This window comes from Apiospora marii (assembly GCF_038362585.1).
Source record: "Apiospora marii strain CBS 49790 chromosome Unknown utg000009l_segment0_segment0, whole genome shotgun sequence".
Classification (NCBI taxonomy): domain Eukaryota; kingdom Fungi; phylum Ascomycota; class Sordariomycetes; order Amphisphaeriales; family Apiosporaceae; genus Apiospora; species Apiospora marii.
In genome coordinates this window covers 4,142,229-4,163,142 of record NW_027117381.1, presented here as the reverse complement: position 1 = coordinate 4,163,142, position 20,914 = coordinate 4,142,229, and the positions used below count along the sequence as shown (strand labels likewise).

At 57.0% G+C, this 20,914-nt stretch overlaps 6 protein-coding genes across 6 annotated transcripts; 3 read left to right on the top strand and 3 right to left on the bottom strand.

Annotated features, from left to right (window-relative positions):
* Positions 1-489: 489 nt before the first annotated feature.
* On the top strand, positions 490-1,395 carry PG985_012886 (uncharacterized protein; the record flags this gene model as incomplete). Its single annotated transcript, XM_066832652.1, has 1 exon — positions 490-1,395. The coding sequence occupies one exon, from the start codon at positions 490-492 to the stop codon at positions 1,393-1,395; it is 906 nt and encodes a 301-aa protein (XP_066680702.1).
* A 292-nt stretch (positions 1,396-1,687) lies between these two features.
* PG985_012885 (uncharacterized protein) lies at positions 1,688-2,888 on the bottom strand (the record flags this gene model as incomplete). The annotated part of the gene is made up of 3 exons (XM_066832651.1): positions 1,688-2,053; positions 2,160-2,382; positions 2,458-2,888. The coding sequence occupies 3 exons, from the start codon at positions 2,886-2,888 to the stop codon at positions 1,688-1,690; spliced, it is 1,020 nt and encodes a 339-aa protein (XP_066680701.1).
* Positions 2,889-5,166: 2,278 nt separating this feature from the next.
* On the bottom strand, positions 5,167-6,213 carry PG985_012884 (HET-domain-containing protein; the record flags this gene model as incomplete). Its single annotated transcript, XM_066832650.1, has 1 exon — positions 5,167-6,213. The coding sequence occupies one exon, from the start codon at positions 6,211-6,213 to the stop codon at positions 5,167-5,169; it is 1,047 nt and encodes a 348-aa protein (XP_066680700.1).
* Positions 6,214-8,606: 2,393 nt separating this feature from the next.
* On the bottom strand, positions 8,607-9,527 carry PG985_012883 (DltD N-terminal domain protein; the record flags this gene model as incomplete). Its single annotated transcript, XM_066832649.1, has 1 exon — positions 8,607-9,527. The coding sequence occupies one exon, from the start codon at positions 9,525-9,527 to the stop codon at positions 8,607-8,609; it is 921 nt and encodes a 306-aa protein (XP_066680699.1).
* Positions 9,528-10,149: 622 nt separating this feature from the next.
* On the top strand, positions 10,150-17,798 carry PG985_012882 (type I iterative PKS; the record flags this gene model as incomplete). The annotated part of the gene is made up of 7 exons (XM_066832648.1): positions 10,150-10,653; positions 10,730-11,578; positions 11,628-13,262; positions 13,327-15,523; positions 15,595-16,451; positions 16,537-16,845; positions 16,917-17,798. The coding sequence occupies 7 exons, from the start codon at positions 10,150-10,152 to the stop codon at positions 17,796-17,798; spliced, it is 7,233 nt and encodes a 2,410-aa protein (XP_066680698.1).
* Positions 17,799-18,983: 1,185 nt separating this feature from the next.
* Positions 18,984-20,177, top strand: PG985_012881 (heterokaryon incompatibility protein-domain-containing protein; the record flags this gene model as incomplete). Its single annotated transcript, XM_066832647.1, has 1 exon — positions 18,984-20,177. One exon carries the CDS (start codon positions 18,984-18,986, stop codon positions 20,175-20,177), a length of 1,194 nt encoding a protein of 397 aa, XP_066680697.1.
* Positions 20,178-20,914: the final 737 nt, after the last annotated feature.

The window sequence follows — 20,914 nt, the reverse complement described above, 5'->3', positions numbered from 1 at the left end:
TCAGCTGCGGGCGCTAAAACACCTCGCCAGCTTAGCGGCGTTGTCTGTCTGCCCAACGTTTTAGTGCAGCTAAGATGCCGACCTATCGGACTTTAGCGTCATGATATGGCCTTATCGCCACGACTAGTCTGCGATGCCGTCCCACATACAAGGCTTGGATAGCGAGGACGGTACCTCTTTAGGAAATCCAAGCCGGTGCCCAGAGCGGTATTATGGGCTGGCCACGTATGTAGCCATATGCCGCACCAGTACCGCACGACGATGTACTGACGATGCTAAGCTTTTCGAATCGGACCTGCAAAGAGGGGTCCGGCTCCAGAATATCATCCCACTATGACACACGGCGTTGCGTTGGGGAGTGGGTTTGCCGTTGACCGACCGCGTTTTGGCCTCTCGCAGCTGGCCTATATATAAGCCGGCCAGTGTCCTCCTCCTCCCCTACCCCAACTGACAGACGGAAACGTACATATCGAAATTCCATCACCCAGCATGCCCGCCCCCTTGGAACAAGCCTCGACCAACGTGTCGGCCGTGGCCGACTTCTGCCAGAAGCGCCACTCGGACACCTACCCCTTCATCGATCCCGCCAAGGCCGACCTCTCGGACCAGACCGTCGTCATCACGGGCGCCTCCCGGGGCATCGGCCGCGCCACCGCCTTCAGCTTCGTCCGGGCGGGGTGCCGCCGCCTCGTTGTCACGGCGCGGTCCCCGCCCCAGAACCTCGCCGCCGAGCTCCAAAAGGAGGCCCAAGAGGTCCGAGGCACCGTGACCGACGTCCTGCCCCTCGCCGTCGACGTGACGGACAACGCCAGCGTCGAGGCCGCCGCGAGGGAGGTCGCCGCCCACTTCGGCGGCGTCGTGGACACCCTGGTCAACAACGCGGGCTACCTCAGCGCCGGCGACCTGATGGGCGAGGGCGACGCGGCCGAGTGGCTGCAGTGCGCCGAGGTCAACATCAAGGGCCTGTACCGGGTGTCGCGGCACTTCCTGCCGCTGGTCCTGAAATCCAGCACGGCCCGGACCGTCATCAACGTCGGGTCCGCGGGCGCGCACTACGTCGTGCCCGGCATGTCGGCGTACCAAACCACGAAATTCACGCTGTGCCGGCTCACCGAGTTCATGGCCCTCGAGTACCAAGACAAGGGACTCGTCGCCGTGGCCGCGCACCCGGGCTGCCTGCGCACCGAGCTCGCGTGCAACCTGCCCGAGTCGTACCACGAGCTGCTCTCCGACGCGCCCGCGCTGCCGGGCGACACGTTCGCCTGGCTCGCCCGGGAGCGGCGGGGATGGCTGTCGGGGCGGTACCTGGAGGCCAACTGGGACATGGAGGAGTTGGAGGGCAAGCGGGAGGACGTGGTGAAGCGCGACGTATTGAAGTTCCGGTTGACGCTCTAGATTGGGTTTTAGGGTTTGCGCTGGTGTATTCTTGGGGACCAATGACATGCTCTGTTTCAGGACTTCGGACGGGATTCAGGGATGGGTGGGCTTCCTGATTAGGAAGACTGGTCAACCTGCATACCAATGGAAAGATGTACAATTCCTTTAAACCCAATCAATTGCGCGCCTCAACTGCCCGTGCCAAAAGCATCACGTCGTTAAATACAGCAAACGCCGACGTTTTATGACGAGCATATATCCAATTACATCCTTCGCCGCCTTGGGTATCTCTTCATCACGCCATGCACACCTAGTACTGCCTGTTGCCCGCCATCTCGTGCCCCTGCCAGTTGCCCGGCAGCTCCTGGTAGTGCGTGTTGTCCAGCTCGTGGGCGTACGCGGGCGAGTGGAGCTCGGTCGGCCGGGCGTTGGGCGGCGCCTCGGACACCGAGGGGCTGGCGGCCGCCTCCTTGGGCCAGTACGCCTGCTCCGAGGTCGCGGTGCCCGGGGTCAGCTCGGCGGGGGCCCCGTTATCGTTAGGAGTGGTTTTGTTCGCTTGCTGCTGTCGACGTCGACGGAAGAGGAAGAAGGCCGCCAAGCCGATGGCGCAGAGTCCTAGCACCACGCCGATCACGATGCCGGCGATGGCGCCTCCGTTGAGCCCGGTCTTCTGGTCCTAAAGGAGCAATGTCAGTTAAGGGACCCGACGATGGCGGTGATAGACCACCAAGAGAGAGAGAGAGAGAGAGGGAGAGGAAGAGCAATGAGAGAGGACTACATACGTTTTCGCCCGGCACGGCACCGACTTTGTACCCATCCATCACGTGCCCAAACACGTGATCCTCGGCTTTGGTGGCAACGAAGTTGCCCATGGCAGTGAAGCTGTCATTACCAAACTTGCTGACGGGCACCGTCTGGCCGACAGTCATGGTGCTGTAACACGTCCCGCCGTACGCCGGCCTCTCCTTGTCCACCGTCACCGTAGGAGGCGTAAGCTCGTAGCCTCTGTCGCGCGTCATCCGTGGTCAGCCTTCTTTCTTGGTTCCATATTTCAGGGAGTGTTGGGTAATTATGACTTACTCGTTGCAGCAGGCGATGTAGCCATTGGCCCACGTCTGCGCCGTGTGCCAGCCGACGGGACACACGAGCGGCTTGAACATGGGCGCGATGGAGCTCGAGGCACCGACCTCGCTGACGTAGCCCTGCATGAACTCGGTCGGGTAGCAGTCGCCCACCGCGGCGCCCGGCACCGGCACCGGCTCGTTCAGCCAGACGTAGTAGCCGGCCGAGGGCGCCAGCATGGTCAGGCGGTTCTCCGTGCACGTCCCCGGCGGCGTGAAGGTGGTCGTCAGCGCCTGCACCGTGATGGTGACGACCGACACGCCCGGCGCCCGCGTTGTCGAGGGCGCGGCCGTGGTTGGTTCTGTAGCCGGCGGCGCCGTGGTTTGGGCGGCGACGGCGGTGATACCCGCCGCGGCGAGAAGCGGGCCTAGCAGTACTAGCGAAACCATGCTTGGCAAGTGAATGAGCGCGTGGGCAAAGTTGTGCGGTCGATTGATAAGTTTCACTAAAACGAGACTTGGGACACCACGGCAGTCCGTTCACTCTAGAGCGACACTAGGGAGAGAGCGAGAGGGGAAAGGGAAGGTAAATATGAAAAGCACCGGCCGCAGGAATATCGGGGAGGTTGACTGCTGTGCCTCTCCGTGATCCGCCCGCCTAGACCCATCTTGGGTGCTTTTCCGACTACCCCTGCGCGAAAACTATGGCATGGGCCATATGGAAAGCTGGGGTGGGAGTGGGACCGCCATTTGGCGCAATATTACCTGCAGCTTCTTATTAAGCCAACCGTGATTTCTAATGAGCCAAATCCAAGCCAGTCTGCAAGCACAAGGGCTGCCACACCATTGTGTGTTTCAAATGCGTGATACCACGGCTTGGCCAGCAGGCAGCCTTATCATAATGCATTGGCTGAGCCAGGGGCCGGCTGAGGATGCGCCGTTCCAAAGAGCTGAAAACTCGAGTTTAAGAAACAGGGGTTCACGATAGGTAGATAAAGAGAAGTTTTAGTATCCAAGTTCGGTTACAGGAAGCGAGTGCAACGGTCATCTAAAAATAGGCCAAATGCATGTACGATGATTACATATCATTCATCCTTCTTGCAGAAATAAGGACCTTCAGCAGCAGCAGGCTGCTCCCGACTAACCCGTTTCCGGGCCAGCCCCATTCCCGTCGGCTGCCTGATTCGATAGTTCGGTGCAACCCGACCCAGTGGAACCCTGAACTGGCGACAACGCGCTTGGCACTGGCCCTATGCCTTACGAGAATATGGGGGCAGTGCCAGGCGGTATGCTCATAGACCCGCATAAAAATACAAACTGTGGTTCATCCCAGCCTGAGGGCACCCAGACACCAGAAGTGACATCAACAGGACACGGGACTAACCAAACAGCCAGACTTTCCCCGACATCTGGTAATAAATGCAATAATGGTATAAGAGTAGAAATCGGGTAACTAATATCACTAATTATTCATTCGAGTGCTTCGAGCATTGGCAATTATTCGGTATCTATTTGATGTCACCTCTGACCTGCCGATAGCCCCCGGGCTTTCCTCCCCACTTGTGTCTGCCGCCTTTGAGCTTGTTCATTCATTAGAGAGTCAGCTCATCAAACCCCCTCACCAATCACGTCCGGGGTCATGACTCAGGGACCTGACTAGCCTGTCTGGCTGGCAAGGGAAATGAGCCAGCCCCCCAAAGCAAACCCATGTCGGCAAGCACGGCTCGCCAAACAGCCGGCTTCCCTTATCGCTGCAGAAAAGCCCTGCTGCGCTGAGCCTTTCCGTATTCCTGTTATTCTAGCGGGCGGACCACCAATTAGGAAATGCCGTCACTTTGCTGGCGTCTCCCCACGTGGCGGCATCGATGCCAAGCTCGAAGATCGGCATTGAGTAGCCGAATTAGACCTGCCCCCTTGCCCGGTGCAGCGGTACCGAAGCCGGCTCCGCGCTTTTGACGGCCCCCAGTATGGCAATTGCGTGGAAGCAATGTGCACCTACCCAGCCAATGCATGTAGCTGCAAACACCCGGCCACCAATCGGGCGAATGATTGGGTAGGACTTGAACCAAAGCAGCTTGAGATATGGACGTGGATCGGAGTGGGATTACTCATGCCGGCTTATAGATAATCCAGCCCAATCCCCGCTTGCACTCTTATCTCAGGTGCTTGTATAAGAATTACTTACCATCATCGTTGCATCATCCGTGCTCGATCTGGTCTGCAAGGATGTGAAAAGGACGTTATCATATCCTTATCTGAAATGCCGAGTTTCTTAACCAGGTGCTCACGGCGTGTCCGTCAATAAGGAAACGGGTGGATGTGTGTCACATACTGTGTCTTTCCTATGCCAACAACCAAAAAGGATGATGGGCCTTGACAAGCTCTCGTGTCCAATCTGGTCAACCGTGCCAGCGTATCGAACGGCAAACCTTGATGCGTCAAGCACGACGTGATCTGGTGGAGGTAGTGCTTTTGCCAATGAGTTGATATTGGGATAATAGTATAGAGTGCCATGAGCGAAAGCGCGAAAGATGACACTTTACCCTTTACGCAACTTCACTTTGGCGTTCATCTATAATAGTGACAGTCAGTACCGACATATCCGCCAGTGGTTTGGCTTGCTAGCAGCGAGGTGAATGGATGGTATTTGCTATGATCCCTAAATTGTGTAACCTCGGAGTGTGAACTGAGTTCCGGCAAGCGGCCATTGAGGATGCTCTCCTCCTCCTCAAATAACCCTGACTGTCTCAATATCCAACTGACGGAAGAAGACATCGATGCTAACATCGCGTATTTCGGACTTGAAAGTGCCAACACGTACAAACGATTTCGTAGACTTCCACTTATGGAGAATTAGCCCGAACGATTGCACAACGCGTCGGCTTTCCCCTTCAGCCGAGGCCGCATCATAATAACTCGCAAGCAGAATAAGCTTGAAGTTTCCACGAAGCAATTGCCCATCTGTTGTCCAATCGAGCTGGTGTATGACTCGCATATTTTCACCCAAAGTGAGCATCTTCTCCTTTTCCACTTTGATGATGCTAGTGCGAGGACCAATGTCCCAAGTGCGACCGGTTAGGAGCAGATATCCCTCCGTGACTCGGCCAAATTTGTTGTTCCCATGGACTGTTGTTGAGCCAGTAGCCTGGCAGTGAGAAATCAATCTGTCGTCAGTATACATGAGCTCAAATTGAATATAGCGATGACCAGCCCAACTCCAAGACGGCGCTATATATGTCTCCGGGTTGCTGATTGATTCCAAGAGCTTCCCGAGGCTCCGGATTTGCGGTTCTCCATTTGGAATATATGACCAGAGCACGCCTCGAAGAATGTCAGATTTCCATATGCCGGCTAAGTAGCCATCTCCCATGGAGTTGGAGAAGGCACCTGCGATACCAGACATCGCTGGAAGCCTGTCATCGGCGGCAGTCAGATATCGATCGCAATATATATAGACCGATTCAGCCCACATGCCTCCCATATAATGACCATATTTGGAAAGTGCTTTTCGTAAAGACATCACACTCTTCTCTCGTCGTTGACCGTAGACACAGTGTCCTATTGAAGCGCAGGTGAATCCCATGGAGCCAAGTCCCACATAGAGTGTTCTCGAAGACAACCATTCCTCCTGATACGTCCATCCTCGAGAAAACCATCTGCTTGGGGGAATATCACGACGGTAGCTTTCTCTAGATAGTCCTTCTCTGAAGCAGTTGGCAAACTCGATTTTGTACTGACCCACAATTGATGGATCGACCCTTGACCGAAATGGCATTTTTGTCTGAGGGTTCCTCGGCTTGAGAAATCCCAGATGACGAGAAGAGGTAAGGCAGGCTATAGTGACGTAGGCACAAGAGTATGTCATGCAGCTGGGCTGATTCCGTTTCCCTGTCGCCAATCTGGTCCTGCAGGATGCATAGTGCATCAACCCACAGATACGGTAGCGATAAGGCTCGAGTCATTGACACGGCATCCTGGATCACAGATGGGAGGCAGTTAGGATCCAATCTGGCTTGTCGATCCACATGGTTTCGACTAGTGGTTTGGTAGTTGGCTTCGTCGCCCATTGTGTTGCCCCAACATTAACTTAAAGCGGCATACTTCGGGAAGCATGGGCCAGCGTCATTTTCTCGTGAGATAAACTCGCCGCTGACTATCTGCAACTGTTCATTCCGTACATCGATTAACCTTGTTGGTAGATAGACGGAATCTTCAGGGTCAATGCACGTATCATCGTGGCCCAAAATACCGTGAAAGCACGAGTTAAGCTCTTGCTTAACCCACGCAATTGACTCGGCAGAAAGTGGCTCTGGAATATCTGGCGCTTCTAGTTGTAGCCATGTTGCAACATCGTCACTTGGACCATCTAGAGATTTGTAAGCCTTGAGAAACGAAGGAGGTAAGCTTTAGTAAACCTTTTCCTTGTAAGGGTCGAATACGGCATGCGATATCGCATGGCTCATCCTTATATCGATTGAGAAGTGGCATTTTTGTCTCGTCGAAAAATACAGCGATGTTCAGGTATTTTAGGTTGAAATTCCTGAACGCTTCTTGCCTATGATGAGATGCTAGGTTTTGCTCCCATCTAAAGCTGAAATATAGACTGAATGGGAGTTCGCCTATGTCTGTAAAGCCAGGAACTAAGTCCTCGAAGAGAGCGGATACCTCACGACAAGTTAGGATATCTTTGAGAAAGGCACAGAAGTCGCAAGCTTTGTCGATCGAAGTCGAAAGAACAGGCAGACCTGGAAAAGAGTCTTCTATGTGGGGTTTCAAATGAAGTGTACGGGCGGTGTCGTCCCAGGAGAATTGAAGTATTTCAGCTTTGTCAAAGTCGAATTCGACATATTTGCGGCCATTGGGCGTTAGAGCTAAATGACCGTCCAACATTGAATCATCCAGATTGATATCAATGCAGTTGGCACACCTCCTTTCCAAGGTTGATGGCGACCCTGACATTTTTCGTGGGGTGAGAGGTAACCAAGATGAGGTTCGGGGCAATGAACCAAAATCTGCCTTGGGGTACACTGCCGTGTAACGTGACCTGGCACGGCTTGCGGCGTAATACTAAATCCGAGAGAGGAAAGAAGAGGGACTGAACGCCACATTGGACAGCTCATCGGCGACCGGTCTTTCATGGTCGATAAATGTTAAATTTCCTGCCCTTCAATGCCCTCCTAAGCGTCTTGGGATTCGACCTGGCTGTGAATTTGCTTCTTTTTGCCGGTCAACAATCTTGGTTGGCCGATTACCACATTTTGGAAGTTTGGTAAAGATCCACCATCGCATACGACCTGTTTTAATACCATCCTAGCTTGATCATTCTATGCAAGGATCGGGAGACTTTCACTCTTAGCTGCGGGCTGGGTCGTGTCGCACTGCCGCCAAAAGCGCTAGCACCACACCTAGAGTCAAAGAGTATTGGTATTGGCACCTCGAACTGTTGACCCACCACACGTGCAAAACAACAGACCCTTCGAGGGCCTAAGAGGTAACAGTACGCGGAAGTACTCTGACAATACTTCGAGTGATTGAAATAACAGTATGCCTGCAACCAATCACCATTATGCCGATGTCCGAATGGACTAGAGTGCTGACGCATGGTTGGTGCCAACCCCCAATTACATTCCAGTAGTGTGCATTCGACCTGGCCAGAATCGGTCGGTATGCCAAGCCAGTTCCGTCCCGCTGGTAATGCAGACCAGGATGTTGGATCGCTCAGAAAACCGATAGATAAGTAGCCCGATACAACAGACCAATCATCGACGAGCATGGCGTGGTCGCCAACGGAAACTACTTGGCCCCTTTCCACATCCCGATTCCCATCTCCAACTGATCATATGATCTGGATTTCGGGCATTTCCTGAAATCTTGTTATGTTGGTTATGTACGGGACCGTTGGCCTTATTGCTCTCGTCTGCCGGAGGGGCCCTGTGTAGGGCCTCTCGAGATACACCCCTATCAAACCCTTGCACTAACATTGCCTCGATGCAACATTCATCTAGCTATTGTCGCTGAGGGCACTGCTAACATCTAGCTACTAGTATGGAGAAAATAGCCGAGTCGAGTGTCGTTTAACATGCTTGTTCTGTCTAGATATCATCAAAGTCTTTGATATGTTTATTAGCTATACAAAGAAGAACATACACCTCTCAATCTGCGCATATACTAAGCAATAGCGAATTCCGGTATTCCCATAGCCCGTCGGAGAAATGCCGCCTGAGCGTGGAAAACCTCGATAGATCCATCCCCGGTAATCACATCCATATGCGCCCGATCCGGTATGGCGATGAACTCCTTGGGCCCCTGAAATACGTCGTAGATCAACGACCTCTGCATCTCGGGTGGCGAGATCTCGTCCAGCTCGCCCGTCATGATCAGGACGGGGGTGGGGTTCACGAACTGCATGAGCGCCAGCGGACGGAAGGCGGCCATGTTATAGTAGGTCTGCAGCGTCGTCCGCGTCACCAAGCTGGGCGCAATGGAGGCGTGGCGGCTGATGATGTCCAGCACGTTCTCCTTGTTGTAGCCGGCGTCGGGTCCGAACCCGGCGGGCTGCTCGCCCGCGTCGGTGAGCATGGGCAGGTAAACCCCCCAGTTCCCCGCGAGCTGGGACTCGCGGTCCTTCATGGCCTTGGCCAGGACCTGGCGCCACTTGCTGAACTCCCACGTGGTCAGCGACGAGACCGCGACGACGGCCCGGGCCCGCTTGTCCAGGGCCGCGGCGCAGAGGGCGACGGTGGCGCTGAAGGAGTAGCCCCAGTAGGCGATGCGGGCCGGGTCCACGATGTCCCGCCTCTCGACCTTGAGGTAGGTCAGGGCGTCGTGGTAGTCCTCGACGTTCTTGAGGGGCTGGATGTCGTTGCGCGGCAGGCCGTCGCTCTCGCCGACGCAGCGCGGGTCGTAGCCCAGGACGGTGAACCCCTCGGCGTGGAGGTACTGCCCGGCCTCGAGGATGACCATGTCTTTGATCATGTTGAAGCCGGGCGTCATGATGATGGCGGGTCCCCTCTGGGCCGCGGGAAAAAGCCACCCGCGCAGGGTGAGCCCGTCCATAGTCTTGAACTCGACGTCTTCTTTGTTCGCCATAATAAGGAAGTGAATTGGACTGACTGCGTCTTCGGGAGAGGGTCGATGGGAATTTCACTGAGTAAGTAAGTAAGTAAGCAAGTACTTGGCTCCGGAGTAACAGAAATATGCGCGGAGCAAGTTCGGGGACCAGGTGACCCAAGGGTGTGGCACATATATAGCTAGGATACAACTTGGCGCTTAGAAAGAATGAACCAACAGCCCCCAACCAGAATTATATGAATGTCCGATTCGTCGCAATCATTCCGGTGGAGGGCACCACAAGCAACGTGTGTAAGAATGCAGTCCATTAAGCCACGCAACATCCCGATGCAAAGTTCTGGAGTTGGTACAGGGATGTTGTTTGGTTCGAAATATGATCCAATCGAGAGTTCCTAAACATGAATGCCCAGACGAGGTTGGATACGAGATGGTAGTTTTGCCGCGGATTTGTTTGTAATCTTAGGGGATGTTTCTAGGCAGCAATGTGGTGTTGGTAGTTTAGTGGGCGGTTCGTCTATATCTGTCCGAGTGGGCATTAGGTTCGATCAAACATAGTATTGTTATGGAAAACTGCAACTTCATCCAGGAGTTCATGCTTGCACATCGTATTTCATCAAAGCAAATAATGAGAGAAAGTATCATGTCTGACTCCAGTGCATCGACAGACAGTGGGGGTAGTCCCACAACCTCTAATGCTACCAGCAAGTGTCCCAGCGCTGAATCCCGCGGGCCGGCTTCCCCTCGACCAGTCCAGACGCCGGTCGCGGTCGTCGGTATGGCCTGTCGACTTCCAGGCCACAGCAGCTCGCCCACCGCGCTTTGGGATCTCCTGGAGCGCGGCGGCATCGCGAAAAACGAGCCGCCCCCTTCACGCTTCAGTCTTGCTGGCCACTATGACAAGGCGAACCCCGGACGTCCGAGGACCATGAAGTCGCCCGGCGGCATGTTCGTTGAGGACGTGGACCCGGCCCTCTTCGACGGGCAGTTCTTCAACCTCAGCCGCGTCGAGTGTATCGCCATGGACCCTCAGCAGCGTCAGATGCTCGAGGTGGCGTACGAGTGCTTGGAGAACGCCGGAGTACCCATCGAGACGCTGAGCGGTACCAGCACCGGCGTGATCGTCGGGACCAACTTTATTGGTATGGTTCACTACCTCCGACTATCACCACGATGAACAACAGTAGCTGACTTTTTCACCCAATGATTATGCCGCCATGCAGCATCGCGACCCCGAGGATGCACCCGAGTCGGTCACCATTGGCGTGGAGACGGCCCTCCTGAGCAACCGCGTCAGCCACTTCCTGAACGTGCACGGTCCGAGCATGACGATCGACACGGCATGTTCAGCCGGCCTCGTCTCGCTCGACGTGGCCTGCCGCTACCTCGACACCTTCCAGGCCGACGCCATGCTTGTCGGCGGCGTCAACCTCTGGCTGACCCCGGAGCACAACGAGGAGGTGGGCATGATGCACGTGACCCAGTCGGGCTCGGGGCGATGCAAGAGCTTCGACGCCTCGGCCGACGGCTACGTCAAGGCCGAAGGGGTCAACTGCGTCCTGATCAAGCGGCTCGACGACGCCGTCCGCGACCACGACCCGATCCGCTCCATCATCCGCGGCACCGCCGTCAACGCTTCGGGACGCACGGGCGGCATCGCCAACCCGAGCCAGGAGGCGCAGGCGGCCGTGACTCGGCAGGCCTACAAGAACGCCGGGCTGGACGATTTCACCAAAACCCAGTACCTCGAGTGCCACGGCACGGGCACCCTCGCCGGGGACCCGATCGAGGTCAACGGCGCGGGGTCCGTCTTCAGCGCGGGGCGGAACCCCGGCCAAGAACTCGTCATCGGCTCCATCAAGAGCAACATCGGCCATTCGGAACCGGCCGCCGGGCTCTCGGGGCTGCTGAAGACCACCTTGGCCATGGAGAAGGGCGTCATACCCGGGAGCCCGAGCTTCCTGGTGCCGAACCCGAACATCGACTGGGAGAACCTGCGCGTCAAGGCTAGCCGGATTCCCTTGCCCTGGCCCAGCAGCACGGGCGCGGCGGCCGCCGTCCGGCGGGCGAGCGTGAACTCGTTTGGCTTCGGCGGCGCCAAATGCTCATGCCGTGCTGGAGAATGATGCCCAATCCCTCTCGCGGCAGGTGTCGTCTTACAAGAAACTAGTCTGGGATTTCCTTGCCGACGATGAGGACGAGGATGACCCCAGTAGAGACCCCTCCGCCGACCTGCCGCCGATAGTCCTGGTCTTCTCGGCCAACGACCCGAAGTCGCTCACTGGCTACGTGAAGTCCCTGAACGCCCATCTTCAGAACCCTGCCGTGTCCATCGACGTCGGCGACCTCGCTTACACGCTCTCGGAGCGGCGGAGCAGGCACTACAACCGAGCCTTTGCCCTTGTCCGTTCCAGCAGCGAGACGATCAATCCCAACACCCTCGTCCAAGGCAAACCGGTCTCGTCGCCCCCTCGCATTGCCTTTGTGTTCACCGGACAGGGGGCGCAGTGGCCCTGCATGGGCGCCGAGCTGATCAAGTTCTTCCCGTCGGCCAAAGCCATCATAAACGACCTGGACGGCGTCCTGCAGAGCCTGCCCGACGGGCCCCCGTGGACGCTGCTGGAGGAGCTGACAGCGGCTCGAAGCGCCGAGACGTTGCGTCGGCCCGAGTTCTCCCAGCCTTTGGTAACGGCTCTGCAACTTGCCCTCCTGAAAGTCCTGGAGGAATGGGGCATCCACCCTGAGGCCGTCGTCGGCCACTCCTCGGGGGAAATCGCCGCCGCTGTAGCCGCTGGTCTCATCACCCCGGCCGACGCGATCAAGACGGCGTACTATCGGGGCCAGGCATCCAAGAAAGCGCCCACACCCCCTGAGCCTCTGGGCATGCTCGCCGTAGGGGTCGGGGCCGAGGCCATCGACGACTACCTCGGGCCACAGGAGGCCGGAGTTCAGATTGCCTGCTTCAACAGTTCCAACAGCTTGACCATGTCCGGAACGGTTGCTGCGTTGGAGAGGCTACGTGGCCGCCTGAGAGAAGACGGTCATTTTGCTAGGCTGCTGCAGGTCGACATGGCCTACCACTCTGATTACATGACCGAGATCGGCGACGTATATGAAGACATGCTGTTGGGCGACGCCAGCAGAACCAAGAAGAGTAGCCAGTGCCCCAAGTCAAATAGGGTCCGGATGTATAGCTCCGTAACGGGCAATGCAATTTCGCCCGACGAAGTAAACGTGGGCTACTGGAAACGCAACATGGTGTCGCCCGTCAACTTTACTCGGGCCACTTCCGAGCTGCTCGCTCACAGCGGTGCCGACTTCCTCATCGAGCTGGGCCCCAGCAATGCCCTGTCCGGCCCCATCGCCCAGATCCAACAGAGCCTCGGTAAAGAGGGGCAGTACGTCGCAACGCTGAAGCGCGGCGCCGATCCCACCCTCTCGCTGTTCGAGGCGGCGGGCCGGCTGTTCTTGGCCGGCGACCAGCGCGTCGACATGGCCCGCGTCAATCGCGTGGATGCACGGAGCGCCCGGGTCGTCATTGACTTGCCCAATTACGCGTGGAACCACTCAACGCGCTACTGGCACGAGACGCGCGCCAGCAGGGACTGGCGGTTCAAGGAGTTCATCCATCACGATCTGCTGGGGTCCAAGATCAGCGTCACGGGATGGCGGGCCCCGGTGTTCAAGAGTGTGCTCAAATTGGCGAATCTGCCTTGGCTTCGAGACCACAAGCTTGGTGGCGATGTCGTCTTTCCGGTTAGCTACTGATTATATGGGCATCCACGTTCCGAAGGAAACTTGCTAATACTCACTGTCTCAGGCTTCGGGGTACGTGGCCATGGCCGTAGAAGCCATGTACCAGACGGCCATGATTACCCAGTGGAAAAAACGACCCCCTGTACGATACCGATTTCGCCTGCGTGATGTACGGTTGCTTCGTGCCCTGGTACTCACGGAAGATAAGGATGCTCGAGTCACACTGGCGCTTACACCCCTCGACGGGGCCTCGGGCCGAGCTTGGTACAACTACGAGATATGCTCCGTCCAAGAAGGGGTGGATGTCGACAACGTACACAGCACGGGGCAGGTCTGCGTCGAGACACACTATCAAAACATATCTCGAAAGGTGGCTCCGCTGGAGCTGGCCACAAGATCTCGTATCTGGTATAAGGTCTTGGCCGAGATGGGATACGATTACGGCCCGGCATTTCAAAAGCACTTGATGATCGAGTCTACAATGGGCCAACGAAAGAGTCGGTCTACCGTCAACCTTGAGCCCCCGCCATCCCACCCCAAGGGCCAGTCCCCGTACCCAATGCATCCAGCGGTCATGGACGGCTGTTTCCAGGCAGCAACCCCCTGCTTGTGGAATGGCCACTTGCCCAAGTCGGAGGACCCGGCCCTGGTGCCCAAGACAATTGAAAGCCTCGTCATAGAGTCCGGTGGTGCACGAGCATCGCATCCGCCCGTGCAAGGCGTCGCCGTTGCTTCCGCCCACTTCATCGGGGCGGGCAATACCGGTAGTGCGCGCAACTACACCACCAGCGTGGATTTGTACGACCCCCACGACGGCTCCTTGCTGTTCCAGATGAAAGGCCTGGCATCGACGGAGATGGACACGGGCGGGGCGGAGAGGAGGCCGCATGAGCTTATGCGTGTGGCCTGGCGTGCCGACATCGACATGCTCATGCAGGCCGAGGCGTCCCTCGCAAGGCGCTGGCTTGGGACTCATACGGCGCATCAGGTGATCGACTTAGTGGCGCACAAGACGCCTGCGTTGCGGATTCTGGAGATGAATCTGTCACATGGGGATGGCGCCAATCTCTGGACGGCGCAGGGCCCGGATCCAAATCTAGCAGTCAACGGGAGACACGTCCGTTCTGGGTGCGCCGAGTACCACTTTGCCGTCCGGGACGCCAAGACGATGGTCAACGCCCAGGAGACCTTGGGCTCGTATGTGCCCAGCCCCAACTTCCATCTCCTCTTGGACCTGGCCAAGCCGGCGTCCTTTCCTGCCCCGAACAGCATCGATCTCGCGATTCTCAGTGCCAAGGAACGAGACGTGGTAGGGATAGATGCGGCCATTCAACAGGTGGGATACGCAATGAGCGACCGAGGTTTTATCGTGGCCTGCGGGCTCCCTGAAAGCATGTTGAGCCGGCTTGGGAAGACGGTAGCGCTGACTGGCGACGCCTGCATCTGCGAGGTCAACAAGCGGATTGACGTCGGCCACGGATCGCCAACAGCATCGGTCGTGCAAGTCAGTTTCGCAGGCCATGCCGCGCAATCTTCCGATCTGGAGCAGGTGAATAGGCTGCTCGGTGCCCTCCAATCCAAGGACTGGTCCCTCCAGAGATCTCACAACCCGCTCCTCCTGAATTCCATTTCCAAAGACACCATTGTCGTGGTGCTGGACGAGCTTTTCTCCTCCGTCGTAGACAGAATGGACGACCGGCAATGGGAACTCCTCAAACACCTCGCCCAGGTCCAATGCCCCATCCTCTGGGTAACCAGCCGCAGTACCGACCCCACCAGAGCGGCGGTCGTGGGCCTTTTCAGCACGATCCGCGCCGAGGAGCAAATCCCCCTCTTCACCCTGGACGTCGAGGGCGGGGCCCGGGACGCTGCCACCGTCGACGCCATCTCCGCCTGCCTGGAGAGGGTGCGCGACCTGGCGTCGGCTACCACTCCCACCGCATCGGGCGGGCGAGCCTCGGCGACGGCGACGGCCACGGACTACGACTTCGTAGAGCGCGGCGGCGTCATCCGGATGAGCCGCGTCTATCCCGACTCAGAGTTGACGGCGCAGCAGAGCGTTGAGGCGGGCGTCAGGAAGACTGAGACAAGAGATTTGCATGCCTGTCGGACCCTTGTACAATTGCGCTGCGAGCGGCTTGGAGACATGGACTCGGTCCAACTCTACGAGGTGGACGCCGAGCCTGCGCCGTTGCCCGATGGCATGCTCGAGGTTGAGGTGTACGCAGCGGGGTTGAGCCCTAAAAATGTTGACGTTGCTAGTAAGACCTGAACTCCTGATTCTGCATTATTGAAACTATGTGAGAGACTCACTAACCTTTTTAATTTGTAGTGGGCACCCTACCAGGCGACGAGACAGCGCTGGGCTCTGAAGCCGCCGGCGTGATCAGCAAGATGTCTGCTCGAGTCTCGGGCTTCTCAGTGGGAGACCGGGTCGTACTTTACGGCAAGGGATGCTGTGCGAACCGGGTCCAGACCACCCCCGCACGCGTACACCGCATTCCCGACAGCATCACGTTTGAGGAGGCCGCCACGCTACCGACGGACTACCTGGTTGCCATCCACGCCCTGCTTGACCTCGGCAGTCTATCAACTGGCAAGACCGTGCTGATCCACCGGGCGGCCGGCGGCGTCGGCATCGCTGCCCTTCAGCTTGCCCAGCACGTCGGCTCCGAGGTGTTCGTCACGGTCAGCACCCCCGAGGAGAGGGAGTTTATCAAGACCACCTCGGGCCTTGGCGACGACCATGTCTTCGATTCCAGCAGTGCCGATATGGGCGAGCGGACCCTTGACGCTACGCATGGGAAGGGGGTTGATGTTGTCCTGACCCCCTTGGCTGGGGACCTGCTCGAGGAGTCTTTTCCGAAACTGGCCGAAGGGGCCATTTTGGTCGCTCTCGACGGACGAGCCGTACTGGAGCAAAGCAAGCTTTTCATGACCCTTTTCCAACGCAACTGCTCTTTCCGGGTGGTCGACCTGTCCCCCAGGACGGTGTCAGACGACTTGATTTCCCGACTATTAGCCCGATTATTCGAGCTCATTGATAGCGGCGCTATCAAATCGATTATTCCAATCCATCGGTTCTCGTGGAATGATATACCTGCCGCTCTCAGGTTCCTTCGAAAGGGAACGCACATCGGGAAGGTGGTGGTTGCCCAAGACGCCGCGGAGTCAAGCAGCGAGGTCCAGGTACACAGCCCCTTGATCAACCAATCCTGTTTTGAAAATATGCAGCATATGGAATTGCTAACTCTTGAAACCCTCGCACCTCTAGATTAAAAAGGCCCCAGAGAGCCTCGGCCTTCGACCAGAGGGCTGCTACCTGATCGTTGGCGGGCTACGCGGAATATGCGGAACTCTGGCCATTTACCTAGCCCAAAAAGGGGCCAGGCATCTGGCCATCATGTCGCGCAGCGGATACACAGACGACAAGTCGAGACATGTACTCAAGCAGCTCCATGCTCTGGGGTCCCATGTAGACCTCCTCACGGCGGATGTGACAGATGCAGAGCAAGTGCGCATGACAATGCAGCAGACGACAACGCCCATTGTGGGCATCATCCAAGGTGCTATGGTGCTGCGGGTAAGCCTTTTTCATTTCATTACACTTCCAAGATCCGATTTCAAAAACACATTTCGATTGACATAATGTAGGATCGACCCTTCGAGTCCATGACCCTCGCCGAGTACCACGACGCCATCCAGTGCAAGATCCGCGGCACCTGGAACCTGCACCACGCGGCCGCGTCGCTCGGTCTGCCTCTCGACTCCTTCACGCTCCTCTCGTCGCTGTCCGGCCTCATGGGCAACGTGGGGCAGGCCAACTACGCCGCCGCCAACGTCTTCCTGGACGCCTTCGCCGCCTGGCGCCAGGCCCGCGGACAGCCGGCCTGCTCCGTCGCCCTGGGCATCAGCGAGGACACCGGCGTCATCGCCGAGAGCGCCAAGCTGCAGGGGTCGCTCGACTCGCGCATGTATCGAGGGCTCGGCCAGGGACAGCTGGGCAAGGTCTTGCGCTCTGCTCTATTACAGCAAAAGCGGAAGCAGAAGGGACTGTCGCAGGATCCACATCAAAGTGGAACCCTGCCCGGCGGGGACCTGGAACACTCCCCCATAGTCACAGGTCTAGTCCTGCCGCAGCCCGAAGACTCGATCCTTAAGAAGGACGCCCGGTTCTCGCCCCTCTTCGCCGGCCATCACGACGGCTCAAACAATGTCGCCGCCAATACAGGCAGCAAAGCCAACGCGGACGTGCAGGCGCTCCTCCTCTTGCTCCGCACCCAGTCGGCAGAGCACGCGGCCAAGCTCCAGGCCATGGTCGAAGTTGTCAACGGCTGCTTCATGCGTGTGCTACGGCTTTCGGAGCCCATGGATCCCGGTCGGCCCATCAGCGTCTACGGGACCGACTCCCTGGCCGCCGTCGAGGTGCGCAATTGGATCCGGACGGAGCTAGGTGCTTTGGTAACAACATTGGATATTATGAGCGCTACGTCGTTGACGGCGTTCTGTGAGAAGATTCTCGCAAAGCTGGTTTAGTAAGTAGAATGGTCAGTCTTCGCCAGCGTAGTAAGCGATACGGGGCCAGTAAGCAGCCGCCAGCCGATTAGTTAGTGGTCCCTTTCCGGCCTCAAAACGACTTGGGGCCAATGGTGCGGGGTAAATATGGGCTCCGGATCTCAATGCTCATGTCAGCTTCCATAGAACGGGTTTGATTCCCAGTATATCCGATTCTATTACTCAGCTATGGCTTCGATTTGCAGTCAATGCAAAGATATCTTTGACCGTCCCTTGGACCCTAGATGGAATGCGCACCACTCCACTCATGACTCCTTCAAGCGAGCAGTGGCCGCCGGATGCTACATGTGCAAGGCTCTAGCATCGGAGATCAGGACGTACGGCGAAACCGTGTTAGACCTGGACGCGTCTGCTCACACAACGTATGCCGTTGTGGATCTTTTCCTCCTCGACCAGTTCACCGTGGTCCTTCACTGGCAGGAAGATTATAAAAAGGTGCATGAAAGAGAATTCTCCATACGGAGACTGGATAGTATGCATTTGCCATGAAATAGCCTGGCCAATTCAGTCAGCTGACCCAGAGAAATAGCTGTACAAGGTGCTCTCGCCACCGTTGACGACGAGCAGACAATTCCTAGCCGACTCCACCTGGACACGGCCAAGAGATGGATAACGGAATGCCAGGAACAACATAGCACCTGCCGGTCACTACAGGCGTGGAGGACTAAGACAGGTCGCTATATCCCTAAGCGGCTTGTCGCGATTGGCGAAGGAGATGCTCAGCATTGGCGGCTCGTAACGAGAGGCCAATGTGACGAAACAGCACGGGACTATGCCACACTGAGTCACCGCTGGAGTAGCGGCGCTACCGTGAAGCTTTTGGTGGATCATCTGGAGACCTTCACCATGGCACAACCCATCTCGGACTTACCAGCGACCTTTCGAGACGTAAGCGACTTTCAGTGTTTATTCCAGGTTATCCTAGTGTCTCGAGAGGGATGGAACACCCGCTGATTCGAGGACTTTTCATTATTCTCTCTTCAGACATCCTGTTGACTCCAAGAAGAGTAGATACTAATTAACCATGAGACTTGACAGGCAATTACCGTGGCCCTGGAGCTGGGACTCCGATATATCTGGATCGACTGCTTGTGCATCATCCAGGACTCGGACCAAGAGGAGGACTGGAAAGACCAGGGGACGGAAATGTGCAATATCTACACAAACGCGGTCGTCAACATCTCGGCCACCGGCGTTCCGAATAACACGTACAGCTTTCTCAAAACTTACGAGGACAGCACTGTGCCATTGCCGCCCATCATAAAGCATAACTGGCATAGCAATGGCAAAAGGCCGCAGCAGGGGGACAAAGACACAACAAGCAGCACGTCTGACGAAGCGGCCGAGCAAGCCGACCAGTGGTGCGTGGTAGACTCGTATTTCTGGTGGTCCGAAGTCACCAACACCGTGCTCCTGTCGAGAGGCTGGGTTTTCCAGGAACGATACCTCGCCCCGCGCGTCCTGCATTTCGGCGCCAACCAACTGCTGTGGGAATGCACGACCATGGACGCATGCGAGGCCTATCCCCGAGGCCTCCCGGACTACGTCAAGAGCGGGGGGCACACGGACGTCAAACGCATCCAGCTGGACGGGACGCAACTCTCCTCCTCCGCCGACTCGGACGCTTCGGCCCAGACGCTGTCGGAGGCTGCCCTGCACGTCTGGTGTGATCTAGTCCAGGCTTACACGCGGACCCACCTCACCAAGCGCAGCGATAAGCTCGTCGCGTTTTCCGGCGTGGCGGAGCTGGTACGGAAGCTCTATCATCATCACGAAGACCAAGGTAGTGATACCCGCTCGTCCAACGATGCATACACGGCGGGCATCTTCGAACAACACCTTCTTCTCATGCTCGAATGGCACACCAAACGGACCCTGGCGCCAAATTCGCGGCCCGAAGAGTACCGGGCCCCCACCTGGTCGTGGGCCAGTATCGATGGGAGAGTCGGCTACGAGTTCCTCCCCCAAGTCATCGCCAGCCCGTCGGGCTTGCCCTGGCCCCCCATCTGGGCCCAGATCCTCCGCAGCCCGCGGTATCCGGCCACCCTTCCCGCGGCGGGCATGGAACAACAGCAGGGCGCCGCTTGGTTTCCGCTCGTGTTCGACGTGGAAGTCGGCGAGGCCACCACCACCGGTATCGACGAACGACCCCAGCAGCAAGCCCGTCCAGCCCCGAGACTGGCGATCAAGCTCCAAGGGCACATACTACCGCTGCAGTCCGTCATCCGCGTCAACAGCGTGCGGGAACGGGGCAGGCCGCAGCCCATCGTGGTCGAGGAGGACATCCGGGGCGAGATTTTCCTAGGCGATGCGCGCCGGGGAATAAGCCGCCGACTCTGAGGGGGGTGGTCAACAGGCCGTGCCTGCCGTTGCGGTGCTTGGAGCTCGTGGGCGACGACGCGCAGCGCAAACATTGGGTCACGGGCCTCATACTCAAGCCTCACCCGGAACGGGAGTCGGTGTACTCTCGGTGCGGATTCTTCGCTGTGCTTTCCACGGAAGGGGTGGAACGGATCGGGATCCGGGTGTCGGGCGGGTCCAGTCCGTTCAGGGCGGACTTTGCGGAGGACATGGAGATTTCTTCGATTGAGATCATATGATCGAGAACAAGAGGCTTCACATTGGGAAGGCCGAGAGGAAAAACGTCCATTACTACAGGTAGAAGTGTAAATAGAGACAATGAAAGCAATTAAACACAAAGGAAAGTGAACGAGTATGGAACGTTGGCGAGCGTAAACTCGCTCTTGATGCAGAGAGAGAAGTTACTATGAATACAACATTTATTATTCCAAATATTATTCCAAACCTACCATAGTTATCCCTTATCCAAATTTCTATCCTAAATACATAGTCTGGTGGGTCGCAGTAGCTCAGCACGAGACAAACTATGTATGAAGAATCGTAAAGGCTATCCTGACGGTAATATGGCCGATATCCAGCTAGACAATTACCCAAAGGTCTTCGTATTTGAGCCGTCTTGGCCATCCATCATGGTTCCCAACCACATCAAAGCTAAGCAATGCACCGTCAGCCCGCGGCGCTGTCCTAGCGCTGTCCTCTCCGGGCCTCGCGTGATT